The sequence below is a fragment of the Neophocaena asiaeorientalis genome, unplaced genomic scaffold (genome assembly GCF_003031525.2).
Source record: "Neophocaena asiaeorientalis asiaeorientalis breed wild unplaced genomic scaffold, Neophocaena_asiaeorientalis_V1.1 scaffold503, whole genome shotgun sequence".
Taxonomy (NCBI): Eukaryota; Metazoa; Chordata; class Mammalia; order Artiodactyla; family Phocoenidae; genus Neophocaena; species Neophocaena asiaeorientalis.
The window spans coordinates 1,293,195-1,314,156 of record NW_020173710.1 but is presented as its reverse complement, the minus strand read 5'-3'; the positions used below and the strand labels follow the sequence as shown (position 1 = coordinate 1,314,156).

General features: G+C 35.3%; 1 protein-coding gene across 1 annotated transcript in view; it reads right to left on the bottom strand.

Annotated features, from left to right (window-relative positions):
- WDR44 (WD repeat domain 44) overlaps positions 1 to 20,962 on the bottom strand; it is a 75,651-nt gene that overhangs the window by 51,321 nt on the left and 3,368 nt on the right. Inside the window, exon 2 of the mRNA XM_024750586.1 lies at positions 1,132 to 1,165. Coding sequence (XP_024606354.1) covers positions 1,132 to 1,165 — 34 coding nt within the window. The remainder of the gene's footprint in view (positions 1 to 1,131; positions 1,166 to 20,962) is intronic.

Below are 20,962 nucleotides of genomic sequence, written 5' to 3'. Positions count from 1 at the left end.
TCCATGAGTTGTTTTTTAAAACGGTTTTATTAAATAGTTAATATAAAAGAATTTTTATAAACTATAAGGAATAAAGAATTATGATATAACCTTTCTTAAGTACTCAGTTTAAGAAAAAGAACAGTATTACTATTAGCTTTCAAGTCTCTTGTATGTCCTTCTCCATTTCCATTACATTCTTTCCCCCTCAGAGATGACTGATATCCTAAACTTTGTGTTTATTATTCCCTTGCTGTTCTTTATAGTTTTACTATGCTTGTATCTCTGAACAATATATTCTCTAGTTTTGCATGCTTTTGGACTTAATATAAATGGACTCTTCCTACATGTATTTTCCTGTGACTTGTTTTATTTTCCCCACTCAACACCATGGTGCTGAAATTCATCCATGTTATTGTGTATAACTAATTCATTCATAGCCACTGCTACAGAATATTCCATATGAATACACCACAATTTATCAAACAGATCAATATCCAATGTATATAAATAGAAGGTAGGGACACTGAAACTGAAAAAAAAATACAGCATGTTTGAGATTATACATACATATGTACAGACGTACACACAAACACAACCATACACAAACATACACATATAGTATATATTCTATTTGATGTAAATAGTTCTGTTTGGTGATATTCTTGTATTTAAAATGGTTCTCATTGGCATAATGTCTCAATATCAAACTTCTTTGCTTGAATATAAGGCTAGGATTGATTTTTATATATAATTATGATACCAATACACGTGCCCATAAGAAGTATACAAGTGTTTTGGTTACTCCATATTTCTGTCATGCAAGTATTACTTTTTCAATTAAAAACACACATACACACAAATACAAGTATTTTATAGTGTTCTTTTATTCTAAAAATTGTAAACCAAATAAAAATTAGCAGAAATCTAAAAAATACTTATAGTCCCTTCCTTACAGTACAATATTTAATTAGGTATTTCTAGAGTACCTAATCACACCTAGAGTAAGATACAATGATAACATTACTTAGCAAAAAATAAGTAATAGAAAGCCAAAGCAGAAAACGAAGAATTACATGAAAGAGAAAAATGAATGAAAATTGTATACAATTTGTAGAAATATACTTATCACGTTCAGAAAGCACAACTCACCTTTAATGTTGAAATCACAACCTTTCCTGGAGGCCTGTTCAGAAATAAAAGCAAGAAAGTGTTGAATAGTGGAGATGAGAAGGGAAATACTTCTATACACTCATTAAAGACAAGCCCATATTTTAAAAAACATTTACAGAAGATGTAGAAAGCATAAAAAAGTAAAGAAGAAAATTAAAGTGACCCATAGCCTTACAACCAAGAGATTTGAGTTTGTATCTTTTGTCTTCCTAGATATATAACACTATAATTAGCATTAATGTGAATAAAATTTTGTACTCTTCCATGATAAATTTCTTTAAAATAAATTTCTCTAGAAGTGGAATTGCAGGTCAAAAGTATACAGACTTCTCAGCATTCTGAGAAACTCTCAAATTGCCCTCCAGAACAGTTGTACCAATTTAAATACACTCCCATTGCTCTGAGTCCCTGTTTCTTAATACCCTTGCCAAAAATGAGTGTTATTTTTAAATGTTTACAAATTTGATAGGCAAAATATATCTTATTGCTGTCTTAATTTGTGCTTCTTTGATTTACAGTATGGATGAAAAGTTTCATATGCATTAGACATTTACGTTACTTTTAAAGAGAGATAACCTATTTTTGTTTGCAGCTCTTTTTTTTTTTTTAACTGGAGCAAAACTCTATTCTTAAATACAGAGTGCTCTAGATATAATAATTTTAAAAAGTAACTTTTCACCAATTATTTTCACATACCACCTTACATTTTTCTTCGAATAGGAACAATTTGATATCTGCTTCAAAGCACAAAGGAGAGACATACCCTTACAGCCGCTTATCAGGGTTATGCAGTAAGAAGCTTTTAAATGATTCATACGCCATTCCTAAATTTTTTAAATGCAGTGATCACAGATGATACAACTTTGTGTTGAAAGGTGCCTTCAAGATCATCTAGTCATAGCGCCTCTTTTTACAGATAAAGAAACCAAGGTGCTCAGAGATTAAGTGACTTTCCCCAAAGTCACAAATTAAGTTAGGGGCAGAACCAAGAGAAGCATCGAGTCCTACTCCCATGCTCTTCATGTGCCAAATTGAGTAATCCTTGACCTCTAATCAAAACAGTGTGATAAAAAAATTACTTTTGCCATTCAACAGAAAATCAACCCCTTTATTCAACAAACATTTATGGAACATCTACCATGTACCAGGGACTAGAGATAGGAAGATGATTAAGACACAATCCCAGTTTAGGGTTTTTTTAAAGCTTGTTTAAAAAACAAAAAAGGTAGTCTCTTTTAAGTGCCTGCCCACTTAATTGCAGTGCCTGGACGATATCATTTCATGTTAATAAAGGACAATTTCCAGGAATGAAAATTTTAATATCCGCAATAACTTGGTTTCCCTGGCAAACATACTGCTCTGTAACAAAATCCTGTTTATCCGGAGGTGATTAGGACCAAGGTTATTCCAATTTTAATAAAAGGAATAAATATTTCACAAAAAGGATGTGTAAAATAATACAAGTGCACTCAAAACAATAACAAAAGTTTTAAAAACAAAAACAAAAAACCTTGAAGAGGCTCAAATTTCCATATGGCACATATTCTGAATGTCAATCAAGAAAAAAAAAATCATCTGCCACAGAGGTGTAGCAACAAGAGGAAATAAGATGTTTTTCAAAAAACTTAACCCCCATATGAGGTAGAGAAGGCAAGAAAAAGAAAATCTGCCTCCCCCATGACTCCCACTTTGAGAAATCTGATCAGGTTTTTTAGCTGTCCAAAAAACAGAATAGGGTGCCACATTTATCTCTTGTATGTAACTGGTTTCATAAAGAGCTGATTATTCACGGGATCTAAGTTATAGACCAACTGTTGACACACATGGAAATAGTCCAGATTGGTTCTGGTGGGGCTTTACATACAGCTGTGTACAAACTATAAAGAGTAATTTATTACTTCCTTTTGAGAGCCAAGGGAATGCAGTGAAAAGAACATGTGCAGATAGACCTTGCTTGAATACCGCTTCTGCCATTTACCCTATGTGTGATCTTGATCAATTCATTTAATTTATCCAAGCCTCAATCTCCTCCTTTGGAAAAGGGGTAAAAACATCTACACTTCATAGGACTACTATAAGGATTAAGTGAGAGAGCACATGGGGCACACACAATAAGCTGTAGTTTCCTCAGCAGCTTTGAATTGCTCCATTGAAACTCACAAATAATGAGTGCACCAAGTTTCTCCAAGCGACTCTGTCAGTAGTGGGAAGCCTGAGACCAATTTCTGGATACAGGAAAGATACCCTACAGCCTGTAAAGCTCCAGGCTATTTAACGACAGGGAACATGAAAAACACCAGATTATACTGAGCTGGTGATTAAAATGGGATCCTGCTTGCATTTTGTGATGTCATTAAACAAAAAACTAATAACAAAGCCACTCATGTTCAAAACATAATTTAAATGTTACAAAGTTGTTAAGGTCTTGGTACGTAGTAAAACATTTCATAGCTTCCTCCAGTCTGATTAAGCCTAAAATTGTCTTTAACAGGGTAGTCTGTAAGATACATTTTGTGATACATTTTTTCATCCATTTATAGAACATTAGCATCTAGTAAAAAGTGAAAGCATATTTATAACTTGCAAAGTTGGCTAAAACGATTTGTATCATGTGCCAAAATGAGAAAACAATTCATTTCACCATAATAAACAGTAAATCATTATTTAGTATTCCCACAGGAAATGTTCTTAATAGGGGCCTTGTAATAATAATTATACAATGGCCATCATTTATTAATAAGCATGTGCCAAAAATGTGCTAGGACTTCACTTGCTTTTGCTTCTTTAGTCCTCACAGCTTTCCAATGAGGTAGTTATATTACCTTCCCTATTTTACACAACAAAAAAACTTGAGGCTTGGGTCAGATGAGGTAATTTAAATTGCACTGCTAGTGAATAACTGGGCCAGAATTTGACCTTTGGCAGTCTGGCTCTAGGGTCCACTCTCTCAACTATATTGCAATATTGCCTCTTTTCTGTGTAAGGTCTTAAAAGATGACGGTTATGAGAATATTCTAAGCAGTGCTATGAATGAACACCAAAGTAAAGGTAATTAGCGCTGCTTCTTGAGTTGTACTAAACTAATTAAGTCAAAGGCTTGAATCCTGATCTGCCTTTAACAACTACAATTAATGCCTAATTGATTTGGCACTGCTAGGAAATAAAATAATGAAATGTTCCATGTATAAAACTGCCAGAGAGATGAAGCTTCTCTTTGAGTGCCAAACTTCTGAAAGTGTTCTAAGTACTTTTGAATTTCAAATTTCAAAAGCAGCTTGTAAATAAGTACATTATAGGCTAAGCCTTGCCGTTTCAGTAATCTTTCCCTTGAAAATACCTTCTTAAACAAAGGATACACAATTTTCCCTTTCTTACTGACTCAGAGTAATTATCATGCTCAAATACTACACTATATTTTAATACAGTAATGCCCTCCACGGACCCTAACGTACAGGGGATTTATCTGCCTTCACACTACAGGACCCTGCGCTACTATGCTTGGAATGTCTGTGTTTTATAGTTTTGCATCTCCCTCCTCAATAGAAGTGGTCACTTCGTACAGCTGGCCATGTGCCTGCCTTTAAAAGCTTTCTTCCCCCTTTCCTTCTAATTTTTGCTTCTAGTCTGCATCGAGCTGGGAAACCCGGTTTTTAAAACTGGAATTGTATGGTAAAGGAAGAATCCAGAGCTTCTGAGGGTTTCCCCAGACAACCATTCAACTCTTCTCCATAACTCAGTCTCTAACTTCAAAGTAGAGATAATAACATACTATTTCAGAGTGATTATGTACCTAAAGAAAATAGCTATTCATGTTGGAGTTTGGGGACAGGAGAAATAGGGGACTAGGTCAAGAAAATTAAGTTCTACTCTTGGCTTTCCCAACCAACTAGGGGCAAGACCTTTAAGCAAGGGTTTTCAGAGTTTCTGTAACTTTAGGGAAGTTTATTTTAAGACCCTTCATTAGTTTGGGAGTGAAGATGTAATTTTTATACCATGATTAATGATCTAAATTTTATACCTTTGACTTCCCTTAAATTTGAGATATATTATAGGAAACATGGACATAATCCAGCGCACACACACACATCCAGAAATGTCCAGTAATACTCTGATACATCTAGTTTACTAGAAAAATATTCTTTCAAAATTTTCTGTAGATACTAAATATTAGATTCCTCCTGTTCAAAGGTTAAGGTCAGTAATTTTCCCCATAAAAAGCCCACATTTTTCCCATAAAAAGCACATAAAATAACTTTTATTACACCCCACACAAGTGAGAGATCTATAAGAAAACTGAAGTTAACAGGTAGATATATTTAAGTATTGGCAGTTTATCTCACTTTAACAAAACCTTTACAAACCAAAATGAGAACTTCAAAAGTTCAATTTTCATTCCAAAAGTTTTTATTATAGGATATTTTAAAATCAAGTATTTTTGACACATTTAAATATATGATTAACAAAGCTTCATTGAAATAAGAAATGTGCTTCTAACAAAGCTGAACAAAAATATAACTTTAATGGGAGAAACTTCCTTCATCACCTAATAGCATTAAAAAAAAACCTTTCAACATATTCACACTAATTAAAAATGCAGTAAATCTTTGATTTTGCAGCATAGTTTCTGAAATTGAAGACAATGTCTATCAATGATATTATTAAACTTAAACATGAAAAACAATTTCTGAAACAGCTCCAAAATAAAGTCTAAGTTAAACAAGTATTGGTATTCTACTAACAAACAAACAAACAAAAACCCACATGGCTTATAGATCAAATACTTATTTTTAGTGTGGCTTGCACTCAGGTTTTGAATATAAAAGCAATTTTAAGGTTAGTATTTCAGCAACTTATACAGATAGAATATTTTAATTCATTATATCCTGTTTTCTGTAAGAAAGTTATTTTCATGCACTCGCTATGTTGAGTTTATACTAACGAACCTCATATTTCAGTATAAAATAATGTGTGACTGAAGCTTTCTCCGGTCCCTGTCCATTTAGCATTTTAATTATAGTAGTTTTTTTTCCTTTTGCATCTAGGGTATTTGTGTTCAGTACCAATGCACTTTAGTATCTACACAACATTCATTATTTTTAAAATGTTACATGGCATCAAAACATTGCTCTGGTCACTTTGCAGGGCAGTATAGGAATTATTTTTTCTTTTATAAACTCTGACCTGATCCAGTGATAACTTTCAGACACCTAAGGTAAAATTTCATTAGAATAATAAGGTCATTACTTCCAAAGGTAGGTGCTAATCACTGGGATTTGGATCTGATGACAATAATTACAGCTTATCCAAAAGTTACTCACTAAGTTTCCAGAGGAAGCAAAATGTCAAATCCTTTATAAACTCTGACATAATAATACTGCATTCAATACAATTTCAGTGAAAAGTAAAAATATGCAAGCGATGCAACATTTTATTAATAACCCTCTTAGCTTGAGTTTGGAACTTGCTAAACCTGACTCTTTAATTTAGTAATGTTGAGAACAGTATTCATTTACTTAATAGAAATAAAATCAATCCAACAGAAGATGCATAGCAGTAGGCTATTTTTAAGAGATTTTGATGCAACATAACTGTGGGTTTTCTGTCACAGGTGTTAGAAGTGAGCATTCTACCTAATGATGTTACCCAGTGTTAAAAAGACATTTACAGTAATTCTTTACAAAGTCCTAAAAGGATTTTTAAAAAATCAGTAAGAAGGGAATATATATTTTTTCATGTTTGAAGGAAGTAAGAATAATTTAGACCAACTATCTCATTTTACATGTGAGGAAAATAAGGCCAAAGAAGCTTAAATTAATCCATTCATTCAACATTTACCTACTGCTTACCTCGTACCAGCACAGTGCTAGGCACTGGGTGTAAAGTAGTGAACAAAGCAGACATAGGCCCTGATCTCCTAGAGCCTATGCAAAGATCAAGGGCCTAATAATAATTAGGCGTAGGACCCAAGTCTCTTTGCTGATTCTAGCAACACATGGAGCCTGTCAATTTACCCTAATAAGTCTAATATTCTTTCCTGGTTTCACATGGGTAGGTAGCCGGTCAAATGAAACTGGCCATTTATTAAAGCCTTACTTATCTAGGAGTGCCACCACAAATTCCCCAGGGAAGCCTTGGGGAGGGGGTCCCAAAGACTGAAAGGACACCATGACACCAATCTCGAAGTAGAAGGGCTGTAAGTTTAGCTACATAGTAAAAGAACATGAGCTGGAATCAGGAGACCTGAGTTTTAGTTCTGAATCTGCTAGTAACAATGTATGTGATCATAAAAAATATTTTGGGGGAGTTTTTCCAAGTTTTAATTATGGCTATTTCAAACATGTACAAAATTGGGAGAATAATATTATCAACCCACATGCACAACATGTTGACCATGGTCAACAGTGATCAATATCAATATCCCTCCCTCCACTCCCCTGCCAGATTATTTTGAAGCAAATCTCAGGAACTATTTCATTTTTACCCATAAAAATTTCAGTACATATCTAAAACATAACCACAACACTATTATCAAATTTAACAATTCCCTATTATACACAGTCAACATTCATATTTCCCAGATTGTCTCAATTTTTTTTTTTTACAGTTGGTCCATTTCAATCAGTATCCAAATAAGGTCCATGTGCTATAATCAGTTGATATGTCTCTTTCAATGAGTAGGTTTCCTTTCATTTTTTTTATTTCTTGCAGTTCATGTGTTGAGGAACTAGGCTGTTCATTCTGAAGAGGATTTTTTAGGGCAGTGAAACTAATGTGTATGATACTATAATGATGGATACATGCCATTAGGCAGTTGTCCAAAACCATAGAATCTACAACACCAAAAGTGAACCCTAAGGTAAACTATGGACTTTGGGTGATTATGGATGTGTCAGTGTAGGTTCATCAATTGTAACAAATGTATCACTCTGATGGGAGACGTTGATAATGGGGGAGGCTATACATGTGTGTGGGGAAGGGGTATATGGGAAATCTCTGTACCTTCCCCTCAATTTTGCTGTGAACCTAAAACTGCTCTTAAAAAAAAGTCTTAAACAAAGACACTAGGTTGTTCATCCCCTAGAATTTCTCATTGTCTGAATTTCGTTGATTGCATCTCCATGGTGACATGTCAAAAGAAGTATTTTAAAGGAGAACATGCAGAAGAGATGGGAGGGATGGAATGGGCACACATCCAAGGAAAAGTACAAAAACCTATAAGAACAGTATCAGAAAAGACTGGTGCTCAAAATGTGCGAGGATTTAAAAAAATACCAGAGACAGAGTTTTTCATTATTTTAATTTATATTCGGAACAACAAAAAGAAACTGCAGTCTGGATATATGTGGATGAATAATATAAAGTAAAAGCCTGCATCAATTCTTTTTTTTCCAATTAAGATTACTGATAGTTAAACCAGAAAGGGAAAAACAAATTATAGAATGAGGAAATTGAATCCCAACGCATTCAAGGAGATAAAAGTACCTAGCTACTGTAAATGATTTCAGTTCTCCTGTCCCAAATTATATCCCAGCATACTCTGAGAATTTATAGAGTTCAATCTCTAAAACCTCTGAAGAATCAGAGAGATGGAAAAGGATGTTAAGGAAAACTCTGGTAGTCAACACTGGAAAGTAGGTAGATGCTACAAACTATAAACAGATTCACTTGATGTCAATGTCAAGCAAAATTCTTAAACACATTGTGAAATGGTTTTAGGGCCCTAGGCGTGGGGAAAAGATACTCATTTAAGAGTCAGTAAGCACTCACAGAAAGCCAAACATGCAAGATTAACCTAATTTCCTTTTTTGATAGGGTTACTGGCCTAGAATATAAAGGGAATACCGTACACACAAAAAAAATCTGGATCTACGCACTAATTTTATAATTCTCTCATGATATCCTTTTAGACAACAAAGAGATGTAGGCTAGAATACACTTAGGTGGGTTTGTAACTGGTTGAACATTACTCAAGGTGTGATTAATGAATCAATGAAAAACCATAAGGAAACAGTAAATAATTTTTATTGTACTCTATCCTACTTGATGTTCTGTCCCACTTGACATTTGAATGTCTTGAATGAGGAAACTGATGGTATATCTACCAAATTTACAGTTGGCACAAAGTTGGAGGGATAAGGAATATACTGGCTGACAGTATCCAAAAATATTTCAACAAGTTAGAAGGATGGGCCAAATCTTAACAGAATGTAATGTAATAGGGATAAATGTAAAATGCATGATTGGGGAGATATGACTTAACAACAAATCATGTGAAAACATTTAGGTATTTTTGTTGATTGCTCAGACAGTAAAGGCTGTGATATGACTACTGAAAGAGCTAGTGTGATCTTAGGCTGAATTAACAGAACTATTATGTCCAGGGCAAGGGGAGTGGTAAATTCTACTCTACTTCCCACTGATAGATAAGAGCACGCTTTAGAATATCGTGTATCGTTGGGATACATTTTAAAAGAAACACTGAAAAAACAGAACATATCCAAAAGACAGAAACCAATTTGGTGAATGTTCCAGAAACTGAGTAGAATGATATAAAGAACTAAGGATGGCTAACCCAGAGAAGAGAGAAATGAACGCCTCTTTACCTTTTGGATTTTGGATTTATTTTGGAAAGTACAAGCAGTGAAACTTTCCATATAGGCTAATATTCTCACTGAAGCCTATGTTTTAACTTTTAAACTGTTATTCTATATTTGATATGTACAAGAGTATAATGTAGCAGATACATGTAATTATGAAGCACAACAAATAAAATGAACTGTGACTCACTAGGTCACCTGAGAATGAGAACAGCGTCAAGACCAGGGAAGCTACTGTCTGCCCTATTCTGCTGCTTTTGCCTTAGAGGGAACCACTAGCCCAGATTTGACTTATTGTTCCCTTACTTTTTTATTTTTAAAATGCCATGTATCTCTAAACGATATATTGTTAAGTTTTGTTATTTCTGAGCTTTGTTTTCAGGAATGCACTTACAAAGAAAAAAAGAGTTGGACTCTTAAAATTAACATTGCACTCAAAAATCCCGGTATTCCCAATCAGAGTAAAAGGCGATCCTTGTCACTGCATACTCAGTTGTATTTAAGTCTCACAACTGTGCCCATACCTACTAGTCTCCTTTTGCTTCTCCCCCACCTAGGGTTGCCAGATTTAGCAAACATAAATATAGGCTGCTCAGTTAAATTCCAATTTCAGATAAACAACAAATCTATTTTTAGTATGTTTATCTGAAATTGGGATTTAACTGGGAGTCCTGTATTTTATCTGGCAACTCTACCCTACCCCTAAAATAATTAGGTGGACAATTAATTCTATGATCTGTTCGTGTGTGATAATGGGACAAAGTGGGAGGAATTGTATGGCCAATGTCATTGTATAAATATTAATCTAAGTATTCAACAGCATTCACTGACTGTGGAAAAAAATTGCACATGTGTGAATTTAGTCAAAGCTTTTCCAGACAATGCATTCAGTGGATATGCCCAAATGCAAATACTGTATATATGCTATTATGTACATTTTTCAAAAACAGTGAAACAGAGTAGTAAGGTCTATTAACAGCTTCATTATTTTGGCTTAGATTGAACCCCTCAAAAAAACAAAAACAAGATGGCTACTGTAACAAACTGATAAATCTCTAGATATGTAAACTGACTTATAACCATTATTTATAAAGATATTTATATCATTTGTCTTCATTTGTGTTAAAAATGAAGTTAACCTATATAGGTCAAATAAAGATCAACAGCCAACTTTCTGGATAAATATCAATTAAAACTATGTTGTCATTAAAAATGGATCCGGTTACTGTATTTACAAAGTCATTTTAGGACACTTCACTTTATAAAAGGGATATCAGAAATATTTCAGATACGTTCTTTTTCAATAAAACTGATGAGCTTTCTACAATATGAGGTAGAACTTGCTTTTCAATTGTCTCAACATCCTCCCACAACCTGAAGCACTAATGGCTCCTCAATTTGAATGGCAGTCAATACAAGTGTGTATTAAGAACCCGTACAGATTAGATTCCCCAAATAGAAGCCAGTTGCATTTCCTTGCCTGTCTTACTGCAAAACCCACATTTTGAAATCAGGTATAAACATGGCTGACTACTGTAATAGTCTAACTTGGTTTTTCAGAGCTTCAGCGAGCGGTTTCTCTCCAGGCAATCATTGAATCATCTTTTCCATCTTCATCACTCATGCACTATGGCTTTAGGGTAATCAGTGCTTAAGTCTACTTTAAAAAAGAACACTGAATTTCTGTAGTTTCAAAGAGTCAGATCCCATAAGCCATCCTACCTCTAGTTTCTCGCCCTTTAGCTATAGACAGATCCTTCTGTCTTTTGGGTTTGGTGTTTCTCTTACCTCTTACCTGAGGGTTATCTGAAAAACAAACAAACACAACCTGTAAGCCTTCTGAGAACAGGGTGGAAGGAATGTGCAGACTAAAGCTACATTTGCCGCCTGCTTCATAGTCAACTAAACAAGTAGGAACTCAAAGACCCACTACACAAAATATAAGAGTGATCTCACATTTAACATTTCCATTTCCAGACTACTCATTATACTGGGCGAAAAGAATATACCAAAACAATTGGGCAACACACAGAAAAATGGACTAACGAGGTCTTCTTTTCTTTTTTTGTCAGTAAGAGGACTCACATTTTAGGTTCTGAGGAAAAAAAGATGGTTGGCTCTGAAGAAGCCTCTTGTCAGGTTGCAAAATTCCTGACAGACTCCTAAGGAGGTAAAAAAGAGTAATGACATGGAAGGAGGACGCATAGAGTGAGTCAGCTGGAATAAAGCTGGTGGCTTGGCAAATCATTTTTCTTATAGAAGGTGACTACCAAGGGCTTAACAGAAAATTGTCCTATAGCTTGATTTTGTTTTTATCCACCTCTTTTTGCCTTTGCCATCAGGAAACTATAAAAGTAAGATAAGCTTAAGCAGTACATCAACAAACTGAATCAAGGAGAGCAAAGAACAGCTTGCCTGTACAAAGGTTTGGGATTCTAAGGTCCTTGAGGTGAACAGGAGGTGAGTGCAGATAAGGCCCTAGCTAGTCATTAAAATAAGCAGGTAATTAAAGGGTTTTGATTTCTAAAGTCCAGCAAACTGAAATAGGAAGATCTGATGGCAAACTAAGACCAACACAAAAGTGCTAAGTCTAAACTAGTAATCAGAAAGGTTCTGGTGCTCACAAAACACTGACATGAGGATTTCTTCCCCCACTTAGGCCAGGCAGGAAAACAACAAAAACAAAGCAAAAATCAAAAACAGAACCAAACCTCAGGTTGAAGAAAAATTAAGAACAGTTCAAATTTAGAGAATAAGATACCGTTTTATTTTTTAAATCTTGCTCTAGGTGCATAATTTTTAAAAATTTGGTATGCAGCATCGTTCACTGGAATTAAAATGTATATACTGATGCGTATATATCATTAATGAATGTATTTATTAATTAGTTACATTGTTATGGCAAGTTTTACTAGATTACATGCTAAGCATAAAACCCCCCACAGAAGGGGGTTTCCCTTGATACATGGCAATACTGGTTTATTAACAAGATTAACAAAAAATGGAGAATATAGTTATGACAGTTATCTAATAGGGAATTAACTGAATCCTCAAGATGTGAATTACTACTTTTATTATCCTTTGAAAGACCATTTTAGGTTTTAAATACTATGAAAGCCAAGAAGCAGAATATGTCTAAAATACCTAATGACTATTTTACCATTGATATTAATAGAAACAGATGGAGAGAAAATTTGGCACAATGGCTCTGTTTTCTCAATATAGGTTTTGTGGCAACATTTTTAAGTGATCTATAATGAAATCAAAAGAAACTTTATAATGAAATATAACTCTAGTCATATAGAAAGTAATTAAAACTTAAAGTAGAACTTAAGCACCTTTATCTTGTCTAAAATGACAAGCTGATTTTTCCAAACTGATTTATGTAATTCATGTAGTTTTACGCCATATTCCTGAAAGAACAGCTTGATAATCTATTTATTGACAAAATAAACAGAAAAATATATCAGCTCCCTGGGCCTACTCAAGAATTCTAAACTAAAACCATTCTACCCTTCACGTTTACAATCATTCAATAAATACCCACATTCAAGCAGTAACTCCAGGGTAGGGTAGCTATATCACAATGTCCCAATTTGTCAAAGTGGGTTAGATGAAAGTCACATCTATTAATGATTTAAAATAATTTCTAGTAAAATTGCAACAGAAACAGATAACTAAATTTATGACTGTCTGGAAAAGTCAATACTAATGCAATTATCCTAAATCACTTCGTAACTTACTTTTTAAAAAGTAAACAAGATGTTGGGCTACAGGCCACTTTACAGAAGCTTTATCAAGTTAACGTGCTAATATGATTTTGTAAGTTATCTAAAACATCCAATGATGTGCTAATCTTTTTTAAAAATTTCTATTTATTTTTGGTTGCGTTGGATCTTTGTTGCTGTCTGTGGACTCTCTCTAGTTGTGGCGAGAGGGGGCTACTCTTCGTTGTGGTACACGGGCTTCTTGTGGTGGTGGCTTCTCTTGATGCGGAGCACGGGCTCTAGACACGTGGGCTTCAGTAGTTGCAGCACATGGGCTCTAGAGCGTGTGGGATTTCAGCAGTTGCAGCGTGTAGGCTCAGTAGTTGCGGCGTACACGCCAGCTTCAGTAGTTGTGACTCAGGGGCTCTAGAGTGCAGGCTCAGTAGTTGTGGCGCACGGGCTTAGCTGCTCCACGGCATGTGGGATCTTTCTGGACCAAGGACTGAACCCGTGTCCCATGTGTAGGCAGGTAGGTTCTTAACCACTGCGCCACCAAGGGAGAACCTGTCACAACCCCCCTTTTTAAAAAATTTAAATAAATCAATTCTATTATCAATGAACTGATTATTCAGACTTTGAGATTCTTTGCTTTTCTCCTTTTGAGTTCACTACTTATCACCAAAGATGGGCAGAGGAACAAAAATTCCAACTAAACCATTTATTTTGTTTTTTAAATTACAGGAAAAAAATTACTGTTATCTCTGATAAAAGGTTTGATGGGAAAGGAAGTTGTAAACTAATGACTGAGCTGAGGTTTTGGTGTAACTGGTAACATTTAATTATTCATGTTTTCCCTCAATATCATGAATAATAGAAAATTGGACATATTTCAGTAATTAAGCACTTTAGGTTATAAATTCTACTTCTATGCTTTATGTATCTGAATTTCTACTTCTGCATTCTTTAACATGTATTAAAAACTTCATAAATATTCTAGAAAAATCTCAAATTACCCAGAATGCTTACCTACATAAAACAATCTGTAGGCCAAGTTTATTATTAAAGAGATTATTCATCCTTATTTACATCTTACATAGTAATTACTGAGAATGTAATTTTTCTAATTAGCTACTAGGAATGTATTTTTCCCATTAATTTGATAGCCAAAAGAGGTCTGATTAGCTGGAAAATATTAAAAACTCCCACATGCATTCATTGTGACTGCTAGAAAATATCTTTGAAGGGGAAGGGAAAAAAAATAAAGAAACATTGTGTTTCCAATTAGTGGCTTGTAGCCAAAAATATGAATCAGAGTTATACAGCAAAAAAAAAAAAAAGGAAAAAAAATGTGGCGTAACTAAACAACTGACAACAATCTACAAAACAATTACAGAAAAAAAAAAATCTGTGCTCAAGACTTTTTGATGAGGCACAGAAGCCCAAATCAGCAGTTTCTCACATCTTGAGGGGTTTTCCCCTTAGGAACAAAGAACATACCTTTTGAAATGAAGTTAGCAGTGTCTGGGATTCCAGCTCTTTCAGTAGCAAGGTCATTTTCTGACCTAGCTACCATACCATAATCAATTCCGTCAAAGCTTAAAAAGAAAAGCATAAAAAATACTGCTTTTTGTTGTTTTCAACAGTGAATTATACATACCCAAATGGCAGGAGAGTCAGCCTCATCATTCTAATAATTCACATTTAAAATATAACATCAAAAAATGTTTATAGTTTAGAAAAGTGAAGTGGGAGGAACCTAATGTTTTACATCTCCATTCAAAACCATCATCTAATTACCACAAATTAGTGAAATTCCACTTTTGCTGGCTGACCCCCATTTATGCTGAGCTGTTTTTTTATTTGCAGAATTAGCATAATAACTGCCCTACCTAGCTCACAAAAATTGTCCTATATTACAGAATTGCAGGATAAATCAGAAGAGATAATGTAAATAAAAGTACTTTGAAAATGAATGCCCAACATTAATCGAGAGTATGGCATTACCATTCTCTGCATGTTTAACAACATGCAGTACTATATTATTTCTTTCTTATTGGGAATACATTCATTCCTGGAAAAAAGAAAGTTGGTAACAAGGAATTGATATGACTGCAGGATAACTGGCAACACTTCCCAAGGCTTCACTGTTAACACTTAATATTTACTGAGTACAGGATGTCCCCAAGTTATAAAGGTCCCATAAATCCAAACCACTGTCCTTGTCTCAGCCCCCTCCATTTCCTCCCTTCACTCTTATAGGAACTGTATAGGGATGGGGGAAGGGAGTGAAGATTTCAGAGAACCAGGAAGTTCAAAAGTAGAAGAGATTGTGAAGAGAAGCGGAACACCATAGAGCATCCTATCGCCACGTAAACCTTTTGTAGCTGCTACACATCAACTGCAGACGTCTCCTCTCTACGCCGGGAAGTAAGGCAAAGGTTAAAAGTCAACAACCAGGAGCTATGACCTGGGATAAAAATAGGCATAGTAAAGTTCACTTAAAGGAAAAAAGACTGATCTCAGTCATTAGCCTTAATCTCTAAAGCCAATCCAATAAAGATAAAATACCAATTGCAAAATATTGACAAACCCACTCACTTTCACTCACAAAGGTACTAGTTTTATCAAACTACCTATTCATTCCGCTCACCTATCTTCTGCTAATCCAATGACCTACCCCACCTGTGACACTAACCAATCCCACTTACCAATGCATCTGCTATATCCAATTTAACCAATCTTTCCCTTATTCCTTCCCAAAGACCCACCCATTCATTATATTTCATCCATCACTGTTCCTTCTCAGTTGTAAGGAACAGCAAGTCATTATGCTGGGGAATCTCTGTACTAATGTCTTTGAGGTAAGCTAGGAAGGAGAAAGCTGGGGGTGAATGGGGTGGAATTGGGGTTGGGAGGAAACCTTCAAACCACCTGCCATTTGGGTAGATAGGTGTATTTTAAAATAATGATTTTTTAAAAAACCACACAAATTGTTAATAGTACTGCTAATAACTAGAAAGATAATTTCCTCAGTCTCCCAATTTAAATAAAGACTTGCAGGAACAAATTTAAAAGAGGACTATGGACATTAAGTTCATCCATGGCTAGTCTTTCCAGTTCAAGAGCAATGCCAGAAAGAACACTCCTACCTCTTCTCTTGAGCCTACTTAGTAACCAGGATGCCTGCTTCTGAGAAAGTGGGTTTGAATACAGCTCTATATTCTATTTATTGGTCCTCTAGAGAGCTTGACCTGTGGTTCATAAGAATGCCCATGGTTCAGTGAGTCTGTACTGGAATAGTCTATTACAATTAGTAGTGAGTGGTCAAGTAGGTTTTAAACAGGTATGGGTTGCTCTGTACAGGCTGCCTACTGGAAAACATTGTTAAAGTTTTCTGTCAGTAGTTTCCAAAACTTTTATGCTTCATCCTTGGCCCTTTTTGAAAAAAATTTTATCCTCCCCTCCCCCTTCTTTTTAAAAATTTTAAGGATTAGGATCCTGCGGATAAAGTAAAACCTTTTCTGCTCTTAAGCCTATTTATACAATGAAAATAAAGTTCTCCTTGGGGCATCCTCAGAATTTGGTAACCAGAGTTCTGAATAGGATAAACTAATATTAAAATGAAACCATTCGAATATGATTTAAATAAAAATTCAAGCCAGGAAATTTTAATTTAATCATTTCACAAACTTACAAGCTCACTACATAATATTCTAATTCAGAAAGACAAACACTTTTTGAAAAGTACACACAATATCTTAAGAGAATTCTACTTTGATATATATATATTTTAAATGCTTAACCAAATGTGGTTTCACTTTTTATGTCTTTTAAGACTGCTATAAATCAATTTACAAATATGTAAGAACTATCCTTGCCCGAACCATGTGCTCCAGCTCGAGGTTTGGTAAAACAAAACAGACTGAGTTCCTGGCGAAACATGGCATAAAATGCAGACAGCGGTTCCAATATCTTCTTGCCTGCCTTTTAGACAGGGATAGCCAACATAGCCCAACTTGCATCTCTCCAGCCACCCCCACCAGGAGGCATCAGCAGCACTCCCCAGGAACGTCCTGTGGTGACAGACATTCTAGATCTGTGCTGCCCAAAGCAGTAGCTGTAACAATTACTTACGTTATAGTTGTGTACAGAAACGGATACCAATATTGGCTAAATGACTAAAAGATTAACCACCTCAGTTAAACTGAGATTAATTATGCATATTTAGAAGTTATTACTATACCATACAATATTAACAAGCGTGAGCACCAAACATTAACACAAACACTAATATATAAACTACCAGTTTATATATCCTAAATATTTCTTCAACATCCTTATTTTTAGCAAAACAAACATATATATAACTTAAAACTATTTTAGTTGTTTGAATTCTGAAGTTTTTAAGAGATAAAAAAATAGAAGGACACGGGCTTCCCTGGTGGCGCAGTGGTTGAGAGTCCGCCTGCCGATGCAGGGGACACTGGTTCATGCCGCGGTCCGGGAAGATCCCACATGCCGCAGAGCAGCTGGGCCCATGAGCCATGGCCACTAAGCCTGCGCGTCCAGAGCCTGTGCTCCGCAACGGGAGAGGCCACAACAGTGAGAGGCCCGCGTATTGCCAAAAAAAAAGACAGAAGGACATAATAAAGACCCATACAACTATGCAGTCTTTACCTTTCTTTTCCCGTTTATTCAAAGGCTGCAAAAGAAAGATAACCTTTCCTATTAAATTTCTAAACTGTTTTCTCAAATTAGAATGAAAGGTCCAAACATTCTTTCTACAACCTACAGAAATCATTTTTGTTAGAGGCCAGATTATTTATTTGGTAGTTGCTGATGAATCAAGGTACTTTTAAGTCACTTCACATTTGCATATATTTCTTAAATGGTCACTCTTGATCTTGAAGTTTATTCTAGCTGATATGACAAATGGATGGCCACTGGATGCCAGTGATGTAATGCATTCAATCTTCAAGACAATGACTAACAATGGAACTGAGAAAATTAGTATGAGAAAAATGTTGCCTAAACATGTTACTGTTAAATTCTGTATGTTTAAAATGTTTGGAGACAAAAAGGTTTTGTGGACTTAAAACCGACTGACACTAATGGAATGCCAAGCTGTAAACTGCCAGACAGCTGCAGCTAGTAATAAAATGCTAAGACCTGAAGAGCTTTAGCAGAACCTGATTATATGGTAATCCTAGTATCTGAGAAGGCAAAAGAGCTAGAAGAATAACTGATAAGTTGGTTGGTATAGTAACCAAGATAAATTTGTATACTGAATGGGGAAAAACATTGGGGTTGCCATCAGGTATGAGGCCCACATTATGTCTTATGTGCTTTTTCCACAATCTTGAATCACGAGATGACAGACTAACACAAAGACTGCACAGTTTGAAATAAGAGAATAGATAAGGTTCTGCTCTGAAGAGTAAGGAAAGCACCCAATTAAAGGTTTAGCTTGTTAGCAGAATAACATCTGACAGCTAGGGGGGAATAAACCTTGTGAAAGTTTGTAGAAATTAGCTTAGCTCTGGGTAGAAAACAAATGTAGGTTAATTATCAATTCAGGTTAAATACCTACAATTTTTATTACTTTAAATTTTGTTTGAGGTAATTCTTATAGGCTATTAATCTCTTACAGAAAGGGTTGTTTAATTCACTGTGTAGGCATGTACCTAAAACAATGCTAAATAGTATGATTTGTCTGGTCTCAGTTACCCATGCCCCAGAAGCAGCCTTAGAACCTGGTCTCTCTATCTTGGCTGCTGGGGCTACCTTCACCACCTACTCCATCTCCATCACCTCCTCCACCACCACCACCACCACCACTCCTTTCCTCCATACCCCAGGAAGTAATTACCAGAACTGCAGGCAGAGTGTGAGGAGGAAACAAACAGCCTCTTCAAGGTGCTTGCCCGGCAAATTCACCTGACTTTGTCAAAATCGAAACAATGAACCAAAGAGAACACATGGATTGTCATGTAATGTAAAGGTTACACAAGTCTCAAATATCAACAATTAGAAGTTATTTTTTGTTCTGTAGGATCACCACCGAATGGTCAACATCCTAAATCTAGGTTTTTAATATTTTTAAAGATCAAATTTTATCTACCCTATTTTATGAAGTAGGTTATCATAAGAACAGAATAAAGTTTTCAGTTTACAGGAGTTTGTACAGATTCAAATTGAGCCCCCAAATTGCAGTACTGGTTCGGACTGTCCCACCTCAATGGGTCACCAAACTGACAGTTTGAGGCCACTAAATTTAGAGCTTGAATTTACTAATTAATATGTGGAAGGTTTTCCCCCCACTTCTGTATGATGCTACATGGGTGTGATAAAACAGCATATGTAAATATATTTCTATCATCCACAAAGCCAATAGCAATCAAATATAATCCATGATTAAATACAATTTATGCTTAAATGCCAACCCATGAACAGCCATTTTTAAGGACTCTTTCCTTAAGTAACCCATAGCACACAAATACCTTTTTAATTGAAACTTGTATCACTTTTCAATTCAGAGAGAAATGTTTCTGATGCCTAAGTGAGAAGCTGAGTTTTCAACAAAGGCAGCTATGCAAGTTTTTATTTTTCAGACCAAACAATTCTTTGGGGCAGCTTGATCTCAGTTCTCATAACTTAAAAATCAAGGTTTTGTCATTACTCCAATCTAAAATAATATACTGTGACTCCAGGGAGATCAGCTCGGTGCTTTGTGACCACCTAGAGGGGTGGGATAGGGAGGGTGGGAGGGAGGGAGATGCAAGAGGGAAGAGATATGGGGATATATGTATATGTATAGCTGATTAAAAGTATAGCCAAAATACAAATATTTTGGTTGCCAACACAAAAATAAAGAATGCTCAAAATGTCACATTTAATTTTATAACATGTTTCAGTGCCAGCCTTTAGTAGGTATATGTATAATCCACACAAATTAGCAGGAACATTCATTTCATGTATAATTTACCCAATAAATATTTAATTTCAAATCTATGGGTCTTGAATCATGTACCCAATACCATCCAGTCTGTTAAACTCTCCTCGAATTAAAGATGAGGAAATGAAATGACTCATAGTCCAGGGCTTTTTTCTACTATACCAAACTTCCTCCTCCCTTTCCTGCTTTATCAAAAGACAGCACGATAGCAGAAAAGAACTGTAGACTGTGAAACTCATCTGGATTCTAGTCCTAACTTTGCCATTAGTTTGCTGTGGCACCTTGGACAAGTCACTTTACTTTTTCCAGGCTTTGGCTTTCACAACATTTTACATGAAGGAGTTTAACTAGATGTCCCTTCCAGCTGTAACATGCTATGATCTTATAACATTCCTATCTGACAAAACAAGATACACATTCTTGAAACAGAAAGTGGGAATTTCTAGCCAAGAGAACTGAAAAGTTTGTGCTGCTAGTTCTAAATATATGCATCAGTTCAATTTAGCAAGTTGGTCCTAAAGCATTTTACTCCAGCATCTCTTGGAGGAGGT